Source organism: Castanea sativa, chromosome 6, assembly GCF_040712315.1.
Source record: "Castanea sativa cultivar Marrone di Chiusa Pesio chromosome 6, ASM4071231v1".
NCBI lineage: Eukaryota > Viridiplantae > Streptophyta > Magnoliopsida > Fagales > Fagaceae > Castanea > Castanea sativa.
This window is the reverse complement of record NC_134018.1, coordinates 53,530,828-53,546,810: the sequence shown is the minus strand read 5'-3', so window position 1 is coordinate 53,546,810 and position 15,983 is coordinate 53,530,828. Positions and strand designations below refer to the sequence as shown.

The window sequence follows — 15,983 nt, the reverse complement described above, 5'->3', positions numbered from 1 at the left end:
AGGACTCATAAATCCAAATACCTAGGTGGATACTACATGAATTATTTGCATATAATGAGAGGATCCAACTTATTTTACTATTTAGCTTATTTTTGCTATTATTCATGGGTCTTGTTGCACTTTTTGATACTATACATAGATCTCACCGTACTATTTTAGCTATTTTTTACCTTTATCTACAACATTTTTAGCAAAAAGTTTTCAGTTTCAGCAAAATAAGCAGATCCTAAATAAACCCGTTGATCTATGGTTGCTACTCTATACGACTGAGATAATCGTCTCGTTTATTCAAGATATACTTAGAACTAAGGGAGATAGAAAGAGCTGAAATATGCTTCTTCTCTTTAGGTCTGTTTGAGATTCACTTATTTTGCTGAAACTAAAAACTTTTTATTAAAAGTACTGTAGATAAAGATAAAAGTTAGCTGAAATAGTACCGTAAGACTCATAAATAGTACCAAAAGTGCAGTGGAGTCATGAATAATAGCAAAAATAAGCTGAATAGTAAAATAAGTTGGTAAAAATAATTTTTGTTAAACACACACTTTGCTTGTTATTTTATTTTTTTAATTTTTTTTGGTGTGTCATTTGAGCCCTTGCCATGGGCCCTCCCAAAAATGCTAAATACCACCATTTCACACACAATTTTTGTTACAACTTGTACATATAACAAAATAAAAATAGCGAGTTCATATAAGCCAATAACTCCATTCCTCATCACTCGCTACATGAAAAACTGTGTGTTTAGTCGTTGTCCTAAGATTATTGCCAGCCTTTCACTTCCCCTATCCTATTTTTGTAACCATTGAATTTAAAAATTAAAAAAAGAAAAAGAAAAAAAGATGCACCAACTTCAATGAGGCTAGGCCCAGTAATGCTCTTACTAGCCCACAATAAAAGAAATAATGTTATTGGGCCCCTTATTTTCTTTCATCGACCCACTTACATTACACGACGTCGTTGAAGCGTCACTCTATATGTTTTCTTGAAGGCAAAGACACCTGACGATCTGAAGATTAAAAAAAAGCTCGATTCGAGCAATTAGCCTTTAGTTCTTCGCCCTAAGTTGAGTTCCTCATCTCTCTCACTCTTCTCTGCTTCTTCAAATCAGCAATCAACCATGACCAAACAACAAGCTAACTGGTCTCCATACGACAACAATGGCGGGTACAAACACTTCCTCTCTCTCTCTCTCTCTCATCTGTTGTTGATTTTTCTTTTTTAATTGAAGTGTTAAAATCTTTGTTTGTATATCGTAAATGTGTTTGGATTGGTGTATGCAGATCCTGCGTTGCGATCGCTGGAGCCGATTACTGTGTTATCGCCGCCGATACTCGCATGTCCTCCGGCTACAATATTCTCACCCGCGAGTACTCCAAAATCTGCAAATTGTAAGCCCCTCCCCCTTTTTCTTTTTTGCTCTCAATTTACTTCTTTGGAGTGTGTTGTTGGGTTTTTTCGTTTGATTAGAGAGTTTTAGGATTGGTGGTTTTTGTTTCCGGCTATTATAGTATTCTGGGTTTTGAGCATCAAATCAAACTTTAGGGCTTTTGCTTAAAAGAAAGAAAGAAAAAATTGAAACTTGTTTGGTGCTTGTTTTGGCTCAGAATGTTACTTTTTGTATCACATTGGAAGTGTAAGTTTTGGATTTGGGGTGGACAACTTAAGTGAATTGCTGTTTAAGGTGGAAAAAATGTATTCAAAATTGAGAATTTTGGCCAAAATTTTGTGTCTTTATTTTTCATTGTCTATGTTTATTAAGTTGGTAAAATTTTTGGAGAAATAGTTGGAAGTTTGAGATTGTTTTGGTTTTTAAAGGTGGTGGAAGTTAAGAAATTTTAATGAAGTTAGGTTGGGCGAGAAGAAAAAGAATAAAGGAAGGCTATCACTTGAAAGCTACTTGGAAACCGTTCATATGGGTTGCCTTTTTGGCATAAAGAGCAAATCAGCAACCGGGTTTACCTTAAATTGTTTGGCCTTCTTGTTTAGCTAGACTCCTAGACATAATTATGACTCGAACATGTGTTTGCTTTAAAGAAACAATTATTTCAGTATCATATTGCTCAATCGCAGATTTTGGTGTGGATTAGTACTATCTAGGAGTTCATTTGTTTAGTATTGGAAGAAATTTGGTTGGTACTACTTTTAAATAATTGATGTCTTGTACCAGTTCAGCATAGAAGGTAATTGATGAGCCCTTAAGTTGATGGAAGAAACTAAAAACTAAAAAAAATTTATCTCCATAGTTGTGCCTATCTGTTCATTTCTACTTGTAGCTACTCAATGCTCCTTTGGAACAATGGCAGTTAATACGTTGGTTTGATTTCTTTCACTAGGATGTTTGCATTGTTGAATGATTCTTTGTTGAGATATAGAATTTCCAGGACATGTTTTTCTTCTGTTTGTTGCTTAATGAGTCAAATCGCTGTCAGAGTGTTTATTGTGTGGAGTCTTTGCTCCTGGTAGCAAGGTTCTAGTGCTTATGGAGAGTTTTAGATCATTTGTCAGAGTTACTGTGTAATGAGGTTATGTCTTACATTTTCCCTTCCATTGAACTTCCAGAGCAGACAAAGCTGTAATGGCCTCTTCTGGTTTTCAAGCTGATGTGAATGCTTTACAGAAGCAGTTGGCAGCCAAGCACTTGGTGAGATTTCTAAATATCTAGTTGTATACTGGCTTTACTGGAATATATTTCCTGCTTATATCGAGTTGGTTTAATCTGATTTCTTATTACTTTGATGATCTACATTTGCCATAGAGATTAGTCTACGTAAGTCAATTTCAAAGAATGGACATTTTGTAATTATCTCTTAAATTTCATTTAATTTGTGGTAGTTATTTTTGGCTTCCTGCTTGTTTTGGATTTTGTAGGATGGTTTTTTTTTGGGTGCCTTTTCTAGATGAGAATTAATTGAATGCCATGCAGAAAGCGGGCGTAAAGTTTCTCCACATGTTAGATAGAAGAGAATTGCTTCTCACATGAGAAGCACGGAGCACCAAAAAATAATTTAGTTTGTTGTAAACATTTAGTTATACAAAATGAGGAGCTTTTCATAGTAGATCATGACGAAGTCCTCTTGAGACTGCTTTTTTCGAACAGGAAAGCAGAAAGACATTGTTTGTGCAAACTCTATGAATAAGTTTAAACTTTTGATGTTGCTTTTGGAATATTTTTGAGTGCTCTTTATAATGAGGAAAAGCGGAGTTTCGGTTGTGGTGGTCACTCATCTAATATTGGATGGAGGCTCTGATTAGTGATTATCTACAATTGAATTAGAAAGTAAAAACCTTTGATAAGCATCCCTAGTCTTATTGCTGAAAACTTTCTCTTTTTAGGCTGTTACTCTTATGTGTAATAATTTGGCAAAGAGGTGTGGGCACTAATAAACATGATCAGTTGTTGAGGTTGTTTTTATTATTATTTACAGATGAGCTTGTATATATACCTATCCTTGTCGTTTGAGTTACTTAAGTTTAATTACGTTATTGTTTGATGTGGTGCATTTGGCAAGAGAGAAACAACTGATGTTTTGAAGATTCTGAAAGGACAATAGCCAACTTAAACTTTTCTTCTTTAAAATGCTATTGGATTGTGGATGTCTATCATAAGAATTCATTCTATTTTTTTCGGTTTATGATTTGATGGATGCTTGTAACTTGTGTATTTGATGGTTTTGGTCCCCTGCTATATACTTCTTGTATACTTGGGTGACTCATTTTTATGACTTTGAATAAATTTTTCTTTACTTATCAAAAAAAAAAAAAAAAAACAAAATAACGCTATTATCATTACTTATCAGACAAAATAATGATGATGATGATGATGATTTCATTATCGTTATCTAGGCTATCTGCTTTTTACTGTCATATGTAAGTTACCTACTGGGCTACTACACCTTCCTGTAGATTTTGTTGAAATGATTATCAGACATGTAAGGTCTTATATGGTTGGCATGTGTGATTCTGGTTTCTGTTGACATTTGTTGGATATGAAATTGGGAATATGTACTTGAACTGATGCCTAACCTGTAATCATATTGTTGTTCTTTCTTGAATACAGACCTATCAGCACCAACACAACAAGCAGATGAGCTGCCCTGCAATGGCTCAGCTACTCTCCAACACCCTCTACTATAAACGTTTTTTTCCTTATTATGCCTTCAATGTTTTAGGTGGCCTTGACAGTGAAGGTAAATTACTACAAGATTTGAATGTAATTTTCATGTACTCTCTTTGTGCTAACAAGCCTAACATACCTTTTGTTCTCCTCCTTTTTTGGTTTTATTTCAAATTACAGGCAAGGGTTGTGTCTTCACCTATGATGCTGTTGGTTCCTATGAGAGAGTTGGATATTCTTCCCAGGGTTCTGGTTCCACGCTCATCATGCCCTTTCTGGATAACCAGCTGAAGTCTCCCAGCCCTCTGTTATTGCCAGCTCAGGTGTGTTGATGAATTCAGTTATGGGTTACAAATGTTCTTCAACATTGATATGTTATCTATATGTCTAATTCTTTAATCTGTGACCTTCAGGATGCTGTTACTCCACTTTCTGAATCAGAAGCAGTTGATTTGGTTAAAACTGTTTTTGCATCTGCAACTGAGAGGGATATATACACTGTGAGTTACTGTTCCCCCTCGACCCACTCTTCTGTACGAAGTTCTCCTATGTTTATTTTCTAACAAGTCATGGATGTTACTACAGGGAGACAAGCTTGAAATTGTTGTTCTAAATGCTGGAGGTATTCATCGTGAATACATGGAACTCAGGAAAGACTGATTTCTGTACTGAACTGTCCTGCTGGTCTTTCCAAAGAAGAATGCTGAAACTGTATGAACTGGCCTTTGAGTAGAGAGTTCTCGTGACTGATCAATTAAGTTTTAGCTTTTCAATGATTACAACTTGATTAATTGCACTTCCTAGCGGAATGGTTGCAGCTGTGATGCCTCTTTTGGACACAAGTCTCCTGTACTAGACTATGTTAATATTTATGTTCAGGTTACTTTATCCCAAGTTTACACATGGGAAAAAAGATGTGGTAATGATTTATGAATGATGAATCTCCTTTACTTTTCTGTTTTGAGGGAATATTAATTTCATTTATCTGCTTACATGATGTCTCGAAGAGAACCTGATTGGCATTCACCCCTATTATCATCGCACAAAAACATGTGTTACTGACATTCATTCTTCAAGTGTTGGGTGCCTGTTGTTATAGTTGCATGTCATGCACATGGTTCTTATGATAACTAACTTATCTGTCTTGGAGCTTCATAAAATTTAATTTCTTCTGTTCCTTATTTCAGAAGAGATCAAGTCTCTTACTTTTGAAGCTCTGCAGCCTTGGCTGAAAGAGTTTTGCTGGTTGTACAAATACAACAAAGAATCATAAAAATTCTTTTGATCTAGTCTATTAAAGATCATCACTACATGATTATAGGCTTTTTTTTAGAAGTGAAGGTACAATGTTGTTATGATTTGTTCTTCTGTTATGAGTAAAAATCCGTCAAAAACTGTCTTCAGAAGCCCATCCTTTCTTCTCTAACTCTAGTCGCAATGCCTGTTATAAAAACTAGAGATCAGTACTGAGCGGTTGCTCATTGCATGACTGTGAATGTAAAAGCACAAACAATGTGAGACTGTCTAGATTGTCACCTTGATTCTCTTTTTATTGTAATCAAAATCATAGTTTCCTAGCCGTGATGCAGCTCGATACTCCACTATTGAGTTCCTGCCCGGTGGAAACCAAAATTCAACATCATCCACCAACTGTATGAACAGGAGAAACAAAAGAAAATCAGCAAACTTTATGTTGCTTTTTTGAAAAACAAATTCATGAATTACATATTAGATCCTGGATATGAGCTACACGTACCCCCAGTATGGGGCTCTCATATTCGACTCGCACATAATCATCTTTCTTCTCCGCTATCCGCGGTGTAAACTTGTCGGGTTTTGTTGATTTTATCTGCAAGATCATGTGTTATCAGTTTAGTTCAAAGTTTAGAAATGTTAAACATTCAAATTTCAACACCTTTGCTATTATGAGGGTCGACTACTTGGAATTCAATAAAAGTGTTGAGTGCATTGGAATAACTCTTCAAAAAAGTCAAGTTGTTACCACTTGGATAAGCTCCTCCATTGCCTCTTCTCTGCTCACAGGCTTTTTCTTTCCGCGGTTGTAGTTCCTAATAAAAAAGTAAACACACTTCCATTGACCGCTCATGATCAACGCGTAGTACTAGAGGAAATAGACGCGTATTTTTCACGTGTTTGACAAAGAATAAAAAGTTTCAGTAGAATTTGGTGATGGTAATGGACCAAGTCCAACCATACACTTTTTATAGCAGAACAGTACTGCACGAGTACCACATGGTCGGTTCCAACTTCCAATCAACTTTTAGACCATTGTTGTGATTCATGCAATTTGAGTTTCCGGGTCCAAACTCTTCACTGTTTTATTTAATTGGGATTGTTATCACTCCCCAAATTTTGCAATTTCATTTTTTAAAAAAGGAAGGTAAAAGTATGTAATTTTATACAATAAACAAAATAAGCCAAAGATATAAAGCTCATCCTAAACGTACACTAGAATGAATATACAAGCAAAATATTTTAAATAAAAAATCTACATCAAATAAGGAAAAATGAGATTATATTTGATTACCAGGGTGGGGCATAATGGGCGAGATCACCGACATTCTCAGACGTTGAGATACAGTTTTTAGTAGCCGGACATAGTGCTAGTGCAGGTGGGTTTTTCTGAACTCCCAAGTACTCAGGCTTTTTCCCACTGCATATCCCAAAATACACAAATTGTAAATTTGTAATAATAAACTAATAGCTGAGCCTGAGCTTAATCTAATTAAACCCAAATGACAGGTCTAGTTCTTAAATTCTAAGACTAGAAATGTACCCGAAGTTGAAGACGGCTCCAACAACTGCTAATTCGCTGCTCCTTAGTACGATTTCCCTTCAAAATGTAAAATGCAAAATTGCTTCATACAAGAAATTTTATTTCTTTGTCTATGTTTGTGTTCGTGTGGGTGAGAGTAAAAATAGACATAGAGACAGAGAGAAGAGAGTGTGTACCTTCGGCCAACTTGGTCAGTACTGGGTTTATGGGGCTGTTCTTCATGAGATTGAGAGACAATGATAGTACGCGAAGGGATAGAAACCTTGCAAGATTTCTTGTGATTCTTAAAGAAATAATGGGTACTTGGTGTTGATGCCATTGAAGCCATTTGTTAAAACCTCAAAACTCTGAAACTTTTCTCTCTTTCGCTCTCGCTCTCTCCTTTTTTGAAGTGCGTTTCTCTTCTCTGCAATGGAATTTATTATTATCTACTAGACTACTACTACTAGTATAGACTTTTGTATTGTTCATAAAAAAAAAAAAAAGTATTAGACTTTTGTATTGGGCCTACCGTTAAAAAGGCCCATTGTTTCATTTAAAAATGGGCTCTGCGGTCTTCCTATTTTGGGTTCGCTTGTCAAAAATTTGAGCTTTTGGGACCAATTTGTGATTTTATAAACTCCTTGACCTAGGGCGGGAAAGAGGAAAGAGCCAAATTGCAATTCTCAGATAATTTTAAAATAAAATATTTTAACAAAAATAAAAGGTTAAATTGCAAATTTCAGTCCTAAAATTTGGAAGTATTTTAAAATTTTCAACCTAAAATTTCAGAATTTGAATTTCATCTCATAAATTTTGAGATGTTTAAATTTTACATCTTAAAATTTCAAAATTTATATTTTAATTTCTAAAATTTAGAAATATTTAAATTTTACATTCAAAATTTTATAATGTAAAATCTACTTTTTAAACTTTAGTAGATAAAATTTAAATTCTGATACATCAAATATAAAATATAAACACCTTAAACTTTATGGGTAATTTTTAAATTTAATGGGCCGTTTAGTAAATTTTTTATATTTTATAAAAATATATGTGAGTAAAAAAATGTATGAAAATATATATAATATTGTTTAAAAATTAAAATCATGTGTTTAAACATTTATACTAAACTGTTCCTAAATAATTTCAAACTTGAAGGTGTATTTTGCGATTTAGTCAAAATAAAAAATAAAAAGGGTAAATTTCACAAAATAGAAAGTAAACTTTAAAAACTCCCTTTGCTTCACTAATCTCATTTCCAAACCCAGCTTCTTCACCAAGCTTTCACTCTCTCTCTCTCTCTCTCTCGTCAATGGCTCGAAACAAGGTAAATTATCAGTCCCTATTTAGCTCTGCAATTTCTTCATTTTTTTCACTTCTCATTAAAAATTTCTGCTTTTAATTCTTCTTCCATTTGTTACAAATTTCAAATTTTTACGTTTACCACTTTCTGCTTCAAATAATTATACATCATTTTCTCTTTTTTCCCTTAAATTTTGTGTCTGAAGCTATTAATTTTTTTTTTTATATATAAATTTTATGCGTGTCCAAGGTGGTTTTACTTTCTTCATTCCACTGGAACTTTGTTCATTGCGACCTTTCGCTCTCATTTGTTGCTTTGATTACTTTATTTTTCTATATTTAATAATCTAATTTCACTTATTTAGTTGTTTATCATTTCCATTAACACTCTCTTTAGGGTTTAGGGTTTTAAGTTTTACTCACCAATATATGAAAATTCGTTCAAATTTTGATGCTTCTCAAATTTTATACATTTGTGTGTGTGTGTGTGTGTACATGTGTTTTGGATTATAGGAGACATTGCTATTGTTGCTCGATGTGGGACCGTTGATGCACAGTGTTCTTCCCGAAGTTGAAAAGGTCTGCTCCTTGCTAGTAGGGAAAAAGGTATTGCTTTTTATGACTCTGCAATTTTTTTACCTTTCTGATGTACTGTGGGTGCTTTGCTCTAATACTCTTCCTTTTATTTGTGCAGCTTATATACAGTAAATATGACGAAGTGGGTGTTATTTTGTTTGGAACTGAAGGTATGTTTTGGATTTCTAATGGATCTTTTGGGGCAGTTGATGTAAATTGAAATTAATTCACTTCATGATTCGTTGCTTGAAACACGGGGAAACTTCTATTTCAATTTGTTAATTATTTGAAGTAAGGAAAAGTAGCTGTGGAATTTCCTATATTATGTTCTACATGTGTCTAGGCTCGTAAGTCGTAACAGAGAGTAAATTTAGATGAGGAAGAATTGACAACTTCCTTGAGTTTCAGTTGGTTTTTATTGCCGATTTATTGGGGTTTTCTGAATTTTAGTAGTTTTCAGATGTTTAGGAACTTTTTTTTTTTTTTTGGGTGGGGAATATAACTTGTTAAGAAACGTTACTTAGTGATAGTACCATTGGGATTCTCAGACACAAAAAATGAGTTAACGGAAGAAGTCGGTGGATATCAACATGTAGTGGTGTTGCGAGATACCAAAGTTGTTGATGGAGATCTTGTTGAAGCTTTACAACAGCTCCCTCGGGGAACTCGTGATGGTGATTGTATCCTTTAATTTTTCTAGAGTTTATGTTTTGAAAGTTTATGCTTTGCTAGCGTGTCAAGATACTATCATCAAAGCTTTCATTTTACCATGTCTGCTATAAATATTTTCATTCCTTGCATTGAGTTAAAAAAATTGTCTCTTTCCTTCTTCTACCAGTTGCAATTCCTTTGCTTCTAGGAGAGTAAAACTTTAATCACACATATTTCTGGCGAGATTTTTGTGTGACATATACTTGCATGTAATTATATCCTCTTTTGTTTATATATACCCATGTATGAATATACGTGAACAAAGTTCATGAATTCTGTCAAATACTGTGCCTGCCATTTTAATAAATAACTGTGCTTTAACTTTAAAATCAGTTAAAGGTTGTATGTTTTATGATTACTATATATATATATATATATATATATATATATATATATTATAGTGTATCTCTTTTGACTAAGCTTATATATAATAGTACATATTCATTTTGATGGATTGTGGTGAACTTCATCTGAAGCTGAGGGGGATGCTTCTTTTGTGTAATTGTGATACAAAATTGTTTTAGGAAGTTAATCTAAGTCAAAAAAATTCATGCCATCAACCTTTGGACAAAGTGGCATCTCCGGCCCCCATAACTATAGGTTGGTGGGTGTGATCATGGGCGCAAATATTGCTAGGTGTATGAGTTAATTGTTAAGTAAAAGGGCAATTCATATCTGCTGGATTATGTGCTCAATAATATGTTCTTGGCACCTTGACTTTGTTGGTAGTTCTTGATGCTATTATTGTTGGGATGGATATACTGATAAAGAAGTTTGGAGAAACAGATAAAAAAAAGAAACGTATTTGCCTCATAACAAATGCACTGTGTCCTATTAAAGACTCATTTGAGGGAACAAAAGAAGATCAAGTCATTACCATAGCTGAACAAATGGCTAAACATGGTATGGGAATGGAAAGTATAGTTGTGAGGGGAAGGCTTGCTGGGGATGCAAATAAGAGAATAATGGAAGAAAATGATGTTCTATTGAATATATTTTCACAGAAAACATGTGCAAAGTTGGTGTATGTCGAGAGTCCAACATCATTGTTTGGTGCGCTAAGAACTCGAAATATATCACCAGTTACAATATTCAGGGGTGATCTTGAACTCAGCTCCAAAATGAAGATTAAGGTGAGATATTTGGTGTGTTATATAAGGAATTGTCTAGCATATAATATTCCTATTTTCATTTTTGATAATCATTGAATGCTACTATTTCCTATCTAAAATTACTTTTGCACATCATATTGAACTTGATAAGTTGATATTTCACACCTCTCAATAATTATCTGTGAGCTCCACTTGTCATCAAATCTGCCATTGGAGTATCAATCCTCCTTGGATGTCATGCTTATCAGATATCAGAATGGTTAGATCTTAACTGTTGTCCAACCCATATCTCACATTTATTTTCTATATAAGATTAGTGATGTAGACCTAAATTTCGAGTTGTACATGGATGGGATTGGAAAGCTGTTGATCTAAGCATCATGAGCATGGGAAGCACATGGTTTGACATTGTACCCTGAAAACTGAATTCCAAATTTCAAGTTGCACATGAATGGGACAGCTGTTGTTCTCTTATCAACCCAGTAACTATCAAGCATGGGAAGCTCATGTAATTGAACATTGGACTTGCTGAGAAATGAATTCTGCAAAATGCTGTTGTGGGTGTAAAAGTACTATAATCTGTCCAACAGTAGGTGTAGTCTGGTCTACATGCATGAAATTTGGGATGGTAATTATTTTTGTTGTTTTTGCTAACAATGAAATCCCCCTGCGCCTGGAAAAAAAGAAAAGAAAAAGAACAGCCCCTTTTTTTGTATTTACTTTATTCCCCTTTTCATCTCCATCTATAGGCATTTGGCATTTGCTATCATGACTTGGTTCTACATTATTGGAAATTATAGGCTACTCCTATATGACTGCGTCCATCTAGCTATGTAATCTCAAATTGTTGTGTATACATGTTCTTCTTTAAAAAATAGTAATAATTAGCATAACTGTTCCTTATGTATACTGGAATTGCATGATAGAATCTGTCACTATCTTTAGATATTCTTTTACAAATTAGACACTTTCGGTACTTTTAGCATATTGTGGCCCTGTGCTATGTTTTCGATATGGTTCCCTTGAGTTTATATATGTTTTATTTAATCTTTTTAAGTGATATCATCAAAATATGTTACTGTGAATTTGATTGCTACTTACTAAGGCCCAATGGAGCTGTCCTCCTTTTCAGGTAGTTTCTGCAATTTTTTTTTAAAGATTATTAAGCATATTGTCACTTAAGTGCATTATTTTGATTTGATGCCTGTAATTTTGTTACAAAGTGAAGTTGGGAGTGCATTATGTTACTCTTTGAACTGATAGAGGGTTAATGTGAAGTGCACTATTTGTGGCCATATATTGCAGTTAATTTTAGCTATTAGCATATTGTTTTGAGTTTCTGTTTGGTAATGGAGGTGCAGTGGACAGAATTAAAAAAAAAAGTGTGGTTGGGTATTAAAACAGATTTATAATGAGAATGAGTTGATAAGAAAACATCTGGAGATTGTGTCTGAAAGAGATCTTTGGAAGATCTGAAACATTAGACAATGAAGCTCTTGTGGTGATTTAGCATGTGTCAGAGCATAAAAGCTAGATATATGTAATTATCATTCATTTTTACCTATACAAAAATAAATAAATAAAAAGAAAAAAGAAGCTAGATCTATGTGCTATCTTTCATCTCAATACCAGGTGCTGTGTTAGCAAATTGAACAAGGGTAGAATAGCAAGAACCAGCTGAGGTTATGTTGTATATTAGGCAGTAGTTCTACGTAGAGAAGTATTCTCCTTCCCTCGTAGGTTAAAGTGGTAGTTGCTTACCATATTTGGCCAACGAGAATATATTAAGCCATCACATGGGTTGGTGGCAGTCTTGTTACTGACCATCTATAACACAAGTGTCGAACTTATTTAAAGCTGGATGGATCTTGATTTTCTACTAAGCACCTAGCATCTGGTGCAACAACCCAAAAGTTTCCAGAGTTAATCACCTTGCTGTGACTCTTGCTTTTGGTCTCCAATCACAGGCTTGATGCTTTTAAATTGTAAGGAACCCTGTCTTTCCCCCTCCCTCCCCCCCCCCTCCCCCCAAACCAAAAAAAAAGAGGACAGCATCAGATGTCCCTTCACTGGATTTTCTCGCATGCTGCATTGTGGTATTACGGGGCCTTGTCAAGTTTTCTACCGTTATGCATAACATGGTTAATAGAATTTCTGAGGTTTCGATGGCAAGTTGTAGCAGTTGCATTAATATTCAAATGTGATTATTGTAAGTCTATGCCTTGTGTTTATAGTCTCTTGCCCAAAATTTGCTGTTTCATGTTCTTAATGTCTGGCCTTTTTCAACTGTCCTATGCTCTTTGCACGTGTGTATAAAAGCATACCAAAGTTATCAGTTGTTAATTGATATACAGGTATGGGTGTACAAGAAAACGTCAGAAGAAAAATTTCCCACTTTGAAGAAATATTCTGACAAAGCACCTCCAACTGATAAATTTGCCACCCATGAGGTCAAAGTAGATTATGAGTACCGAAGTGTTGAAGATACTAGTAAAGTTGTACCTCCAGAAGGAAGGATTAAAGGATATCGTTATGGACCTCAAGTAGTTCCTATAGCACCTTCTGAATGGGATGCTGTCAAGTTCAAACCAGAAAAGAGTGTAAAACTTCTAGGATTTACTGATGCAAAAAACATATTGCGGTACAACTTTAACTGCTTTGACTTGCATACGTATAATCCTTTTGATTAATATTAATTGGAGTAATAACTTTTGATTTGCCTTTTCTTTTGTCTTGACCGCCGTGAATATCAAGACATTTTTACATGAAAGATGTCAATGTTTTCATTGCTGATCCGGGCAATACAAGGGCAATTCTTGCAGTTTCTGCCCTAGCAAGAGCGATGAAAGAGAAAAATAAGGTGGCAATTGTGCGTTGTGTTTGGAGAAATGGGCAGGGGAGTGTTGTTGTGGGGGTTCTGACACCCAACGTTTCTGACAAAGATAATACTGTAGGTTTTAATACGCATTCATACTGGATCTTGTTATATTTGTTAATTTGTACATCTCTGCTTCTCATTTATTGATGGTTTTCTTTCTTGGTTAATTTTGCATGCTTGGTTGTAATTGCTGGGCAGCCTGATTCCTTTTACTTTAACGTGCTTCCCTTCGCTGAGGATGTTCGAGAATTTCAATTTCCCTCCTTCAACAATTTCCCGTCGTCATGGCAGCCTAATGAACAACAGCAAGAGGCTGCAGATAATTTGGTCAAGATGCTTGACCTGGCACCATCTGGCAAAGAGGAAGCTCTGCAGCCTAACTTTACACCAAATCCTGTTCTGGAGGTACTCATTCATGCAAATCTTCTGTCTTTATATATTAGTTTGACATAGAGTGCAAATGAGCATGGCCTATGACCAATGAGTATTTACAATTCGTTGTCTACCCCATTCAATATGCTTTGCTGGTTTTCTACTTGTAACTAATACAGGTGTTATATATTGTCAGCGGTTTTATCGTTATCTTGAATTGAAATCAAAGCACCCAGATGCAGCTGTACCTCCGCTTGATGAAACTCTCAAGAAGATGACCGAACCTGATCCAGAAGTACTTTCTCAAAACAAGTCTGTTATTGACGCATTTCGCAGGAATTTTGAACTTAAGGAGAATCCAAAGGTCATTTTTGCTGAAGCACTTTCAAACAAAGAAAATATGTTATGCTGTGAAATTAATAGTCGCTAAATCTAATTTTATTTGGCTTGGCGGCTTGCAGCTGAAGAAATCAACTCGGCGATTTTTGCAAGAAAAACCATCTGGACCGAAAGAGGGAGAGGGTTGTGGCGACATTGCTGCTCAATCTGTTGATTCCATTAAAGATACATCTGTAGTTAAGGTTGAGAATATTGGGAATTTGACGCCTGTACAAGATTTTGAAAACATGATGTCACGTAGAGATGGTCCAGAATGGATTGGTAAGGCAATCAAGGATATGAAGAAGAGAATATTTGACTTGGTGGAGGACTCCTTTGAAGGGGACAATTATCCTAAAGCGCTTGAATGTCTAGTTGCCCTTCGCAAGGGTTGCATCCTTGAGCAGGTACCTCCCTTCCAACTATATTTCTTCTGAACCCCAATTGATTTCAACTATGGTTTGATGATTTTATATACATACATACATACATACATACATACATACATACATACATACATATATATATATATATATATAACTTTTACTTTTTACATATTTTTGGCCAAACAATTTTGTTTTACTTTGATAATGGTTAAAAGGCTATCTTTCAGTGTTCCTGCACAGCCATATTAAATTTAAAGCTACAGTTACAGCTCCATTATTTTGAGTTGTCTTGTGCTTGCTACCCTAGTGAACAAATTTTGGCAGGTGGGCTACTAAAAATATATTTGCGAAAGTTAGCATGAGGTTAACAAAAGGGCAGTGATCTTCTTCAGTTTGATAACTTTTTTCTTTTCACAAAAAATTGTCTATAATCCCTCCCATGTGTTATTTAAGGAGAGAATTCTCTCAATAGATGTATGTATACCTTAATTGTGTATGCTTAATAGCCTGGGCAACTTGGTGATCTCTTGGTCGTATTTTGCATGTGTTTTGATGACTATGAACTATGGTTACACTTATACCAACTACTTACGAATTTCCATAAGTTTTTCCTTTGCAGGAACCAAAACATTTCAATGATTTTCTACGCCATCTTTGTAAATTCTGCCAAAAGAATAACCTTAATTGTTTCTGTGAATTTCTTGCATCCAAAGAACTCACCCTGATCTCCAAGACAGAAGCCATTGACAGGTTTCGTACTACCTTTGTCCCTGTTGTATTCAATTTTTGATTGCATACTTCCATTTCTATTCTTGTCCTTCTGTATTATTCTCGTTTCATGTGGCCGCTAATTTATTCTGTATTTATTTTTTCCTAAGCAGTGAAGTTACAGATGATGAAGCTAGAAGTTTTCTGGTTAAATCAGAGCCAAAAACTTAGTGAGGACTCAAGTGGATCTCCGTTCTTATAGTTTTCTCCTATGTTGATGCTATAATCACAATTGTGTATAGACACCCAAGTTTTGTTAAGAAAATGGGGATTAAATTGTAAATGTCCCTCAAACCTTCAATTTTGGAATCTGCTTCAACCATGGAAGCTTTTTATGGAAACATATAATGAAGATGAATGTTTACAACTATTTCCTTTTTCTGTCTTTTTTGGGTCCACAAGATTCATCTGTCTTGTTGATGACATGACGGGAGTCTCCTCCCATCCCCAAAACAACCATTGACCATTCCTTGTCTAGTGCCATGTCCATAACTTGCTTTGGTAACTTTCTTAGAACTGTGCAGGCTCATTTGTTTGTGGCTTTCAAGTTACAACCTTTCTGAGCTTTGGTTTTTAACATTGAGGGAATGATTCCAATTTCGTC

General features: G+C 34.9%; 3 protein-coding genes across 4 annotated transcripts; 2 read left to right on the top strand and 1 right to left on the bottom strand.

The window, feature by feature from the left end:
- The first annotated feature begins 977 nt into the window (after positions 1-977).
- Positions 978-5,109, top strand: LOC142639198 (proteasome subunit beta type-1). The gene is made up of 7 exons (XM_075813323.1): positions 978-1,167; positions 1,284-1,391; positions 2,563-2,644; positions 4,061-4,190; positions 4,298-4,440; positions 4,531-4,617; positions 4,703-5,109. Exons 1-7 carry the CDS (start codon positions 1,121-1,123, stop codon positions 4,775-4,777), a joined length of 672 nt encoding a protein of 223 aa, XP_075669438.1. The 5' UTR covers positions 978-1,120; the 3' UTR covers positions 4,778-5,109.
- Positions 5,110-5,268: 159 nt separating this feature from the next.
- On the bottom strand, positions 5,269-7,344 carry LOC142639199 (uncharacterized). Its single transcript, XM_075813324.1, has 7 exons — positions 7,091-7,344; positions 6,915-6,971; positions 6,666-6,791; positions 6,120-6,186; positions 5,874-5,966; positions 5,654-5,767; positions 5,269-5,558 (listed from the first exon to the last, which is right to left on the bottom strand). Exons 1-7 carry the CDS (start codon positions 7,240-7,242, stop codon positions 5,505-5,507), a joined length of 663 nt encoding a protein of 220 aa, XP_075669439.1. The 5' UTR covers positions 7,243-7,344; the 3' UTR covers positions 5,269-5,504.
- Positions 7,345-8,121: 777 nt separating this feature from the next.
- Positions 8,122-15,766, top strand: LOC142641506 (ATP-dependent DNA helicase 2 subunit KU80). 2 transcript variants are annotated; one of them, XM_075815940.1, is made up of 12 exons: positions 8,122-8,223; positions 8,712-8,804; positions 8,893-8,944; positions 9,323-9,454; positions 10,215-10,618; positions 12,952-13,238; positions 13,352-13,547; positions 13,674-13,880; positions 14,044-14,211; positions 14,309-14,632; positions 15,217-15,361; positions 15,493-15,766. In XM_075815940.1, exons 1-11 carry the CDS (start codon positions 8,209-8,211, stop codon positions 15,334-15,336), a joined length of 1,998 nt encoding a protein of 665 aa, XP_075672055.1. In that variant the 5' UTR covers positions 8,122-8,208; the 3' UTR covers positions 15,337-15,361; positions 15,493-15,766. The 2 variants fall into 2 exon arrangements, with proteins under 2 accessions (XP_075672055.1, XP_075672056.1); XM_075815941.1 differs by having other exon boundaries at positions 8,193-8,223; positions 15,231-15,361.
- The last annotated feature ends 217 nt before the right edge of the window (positions 15,767-15,983 follow it).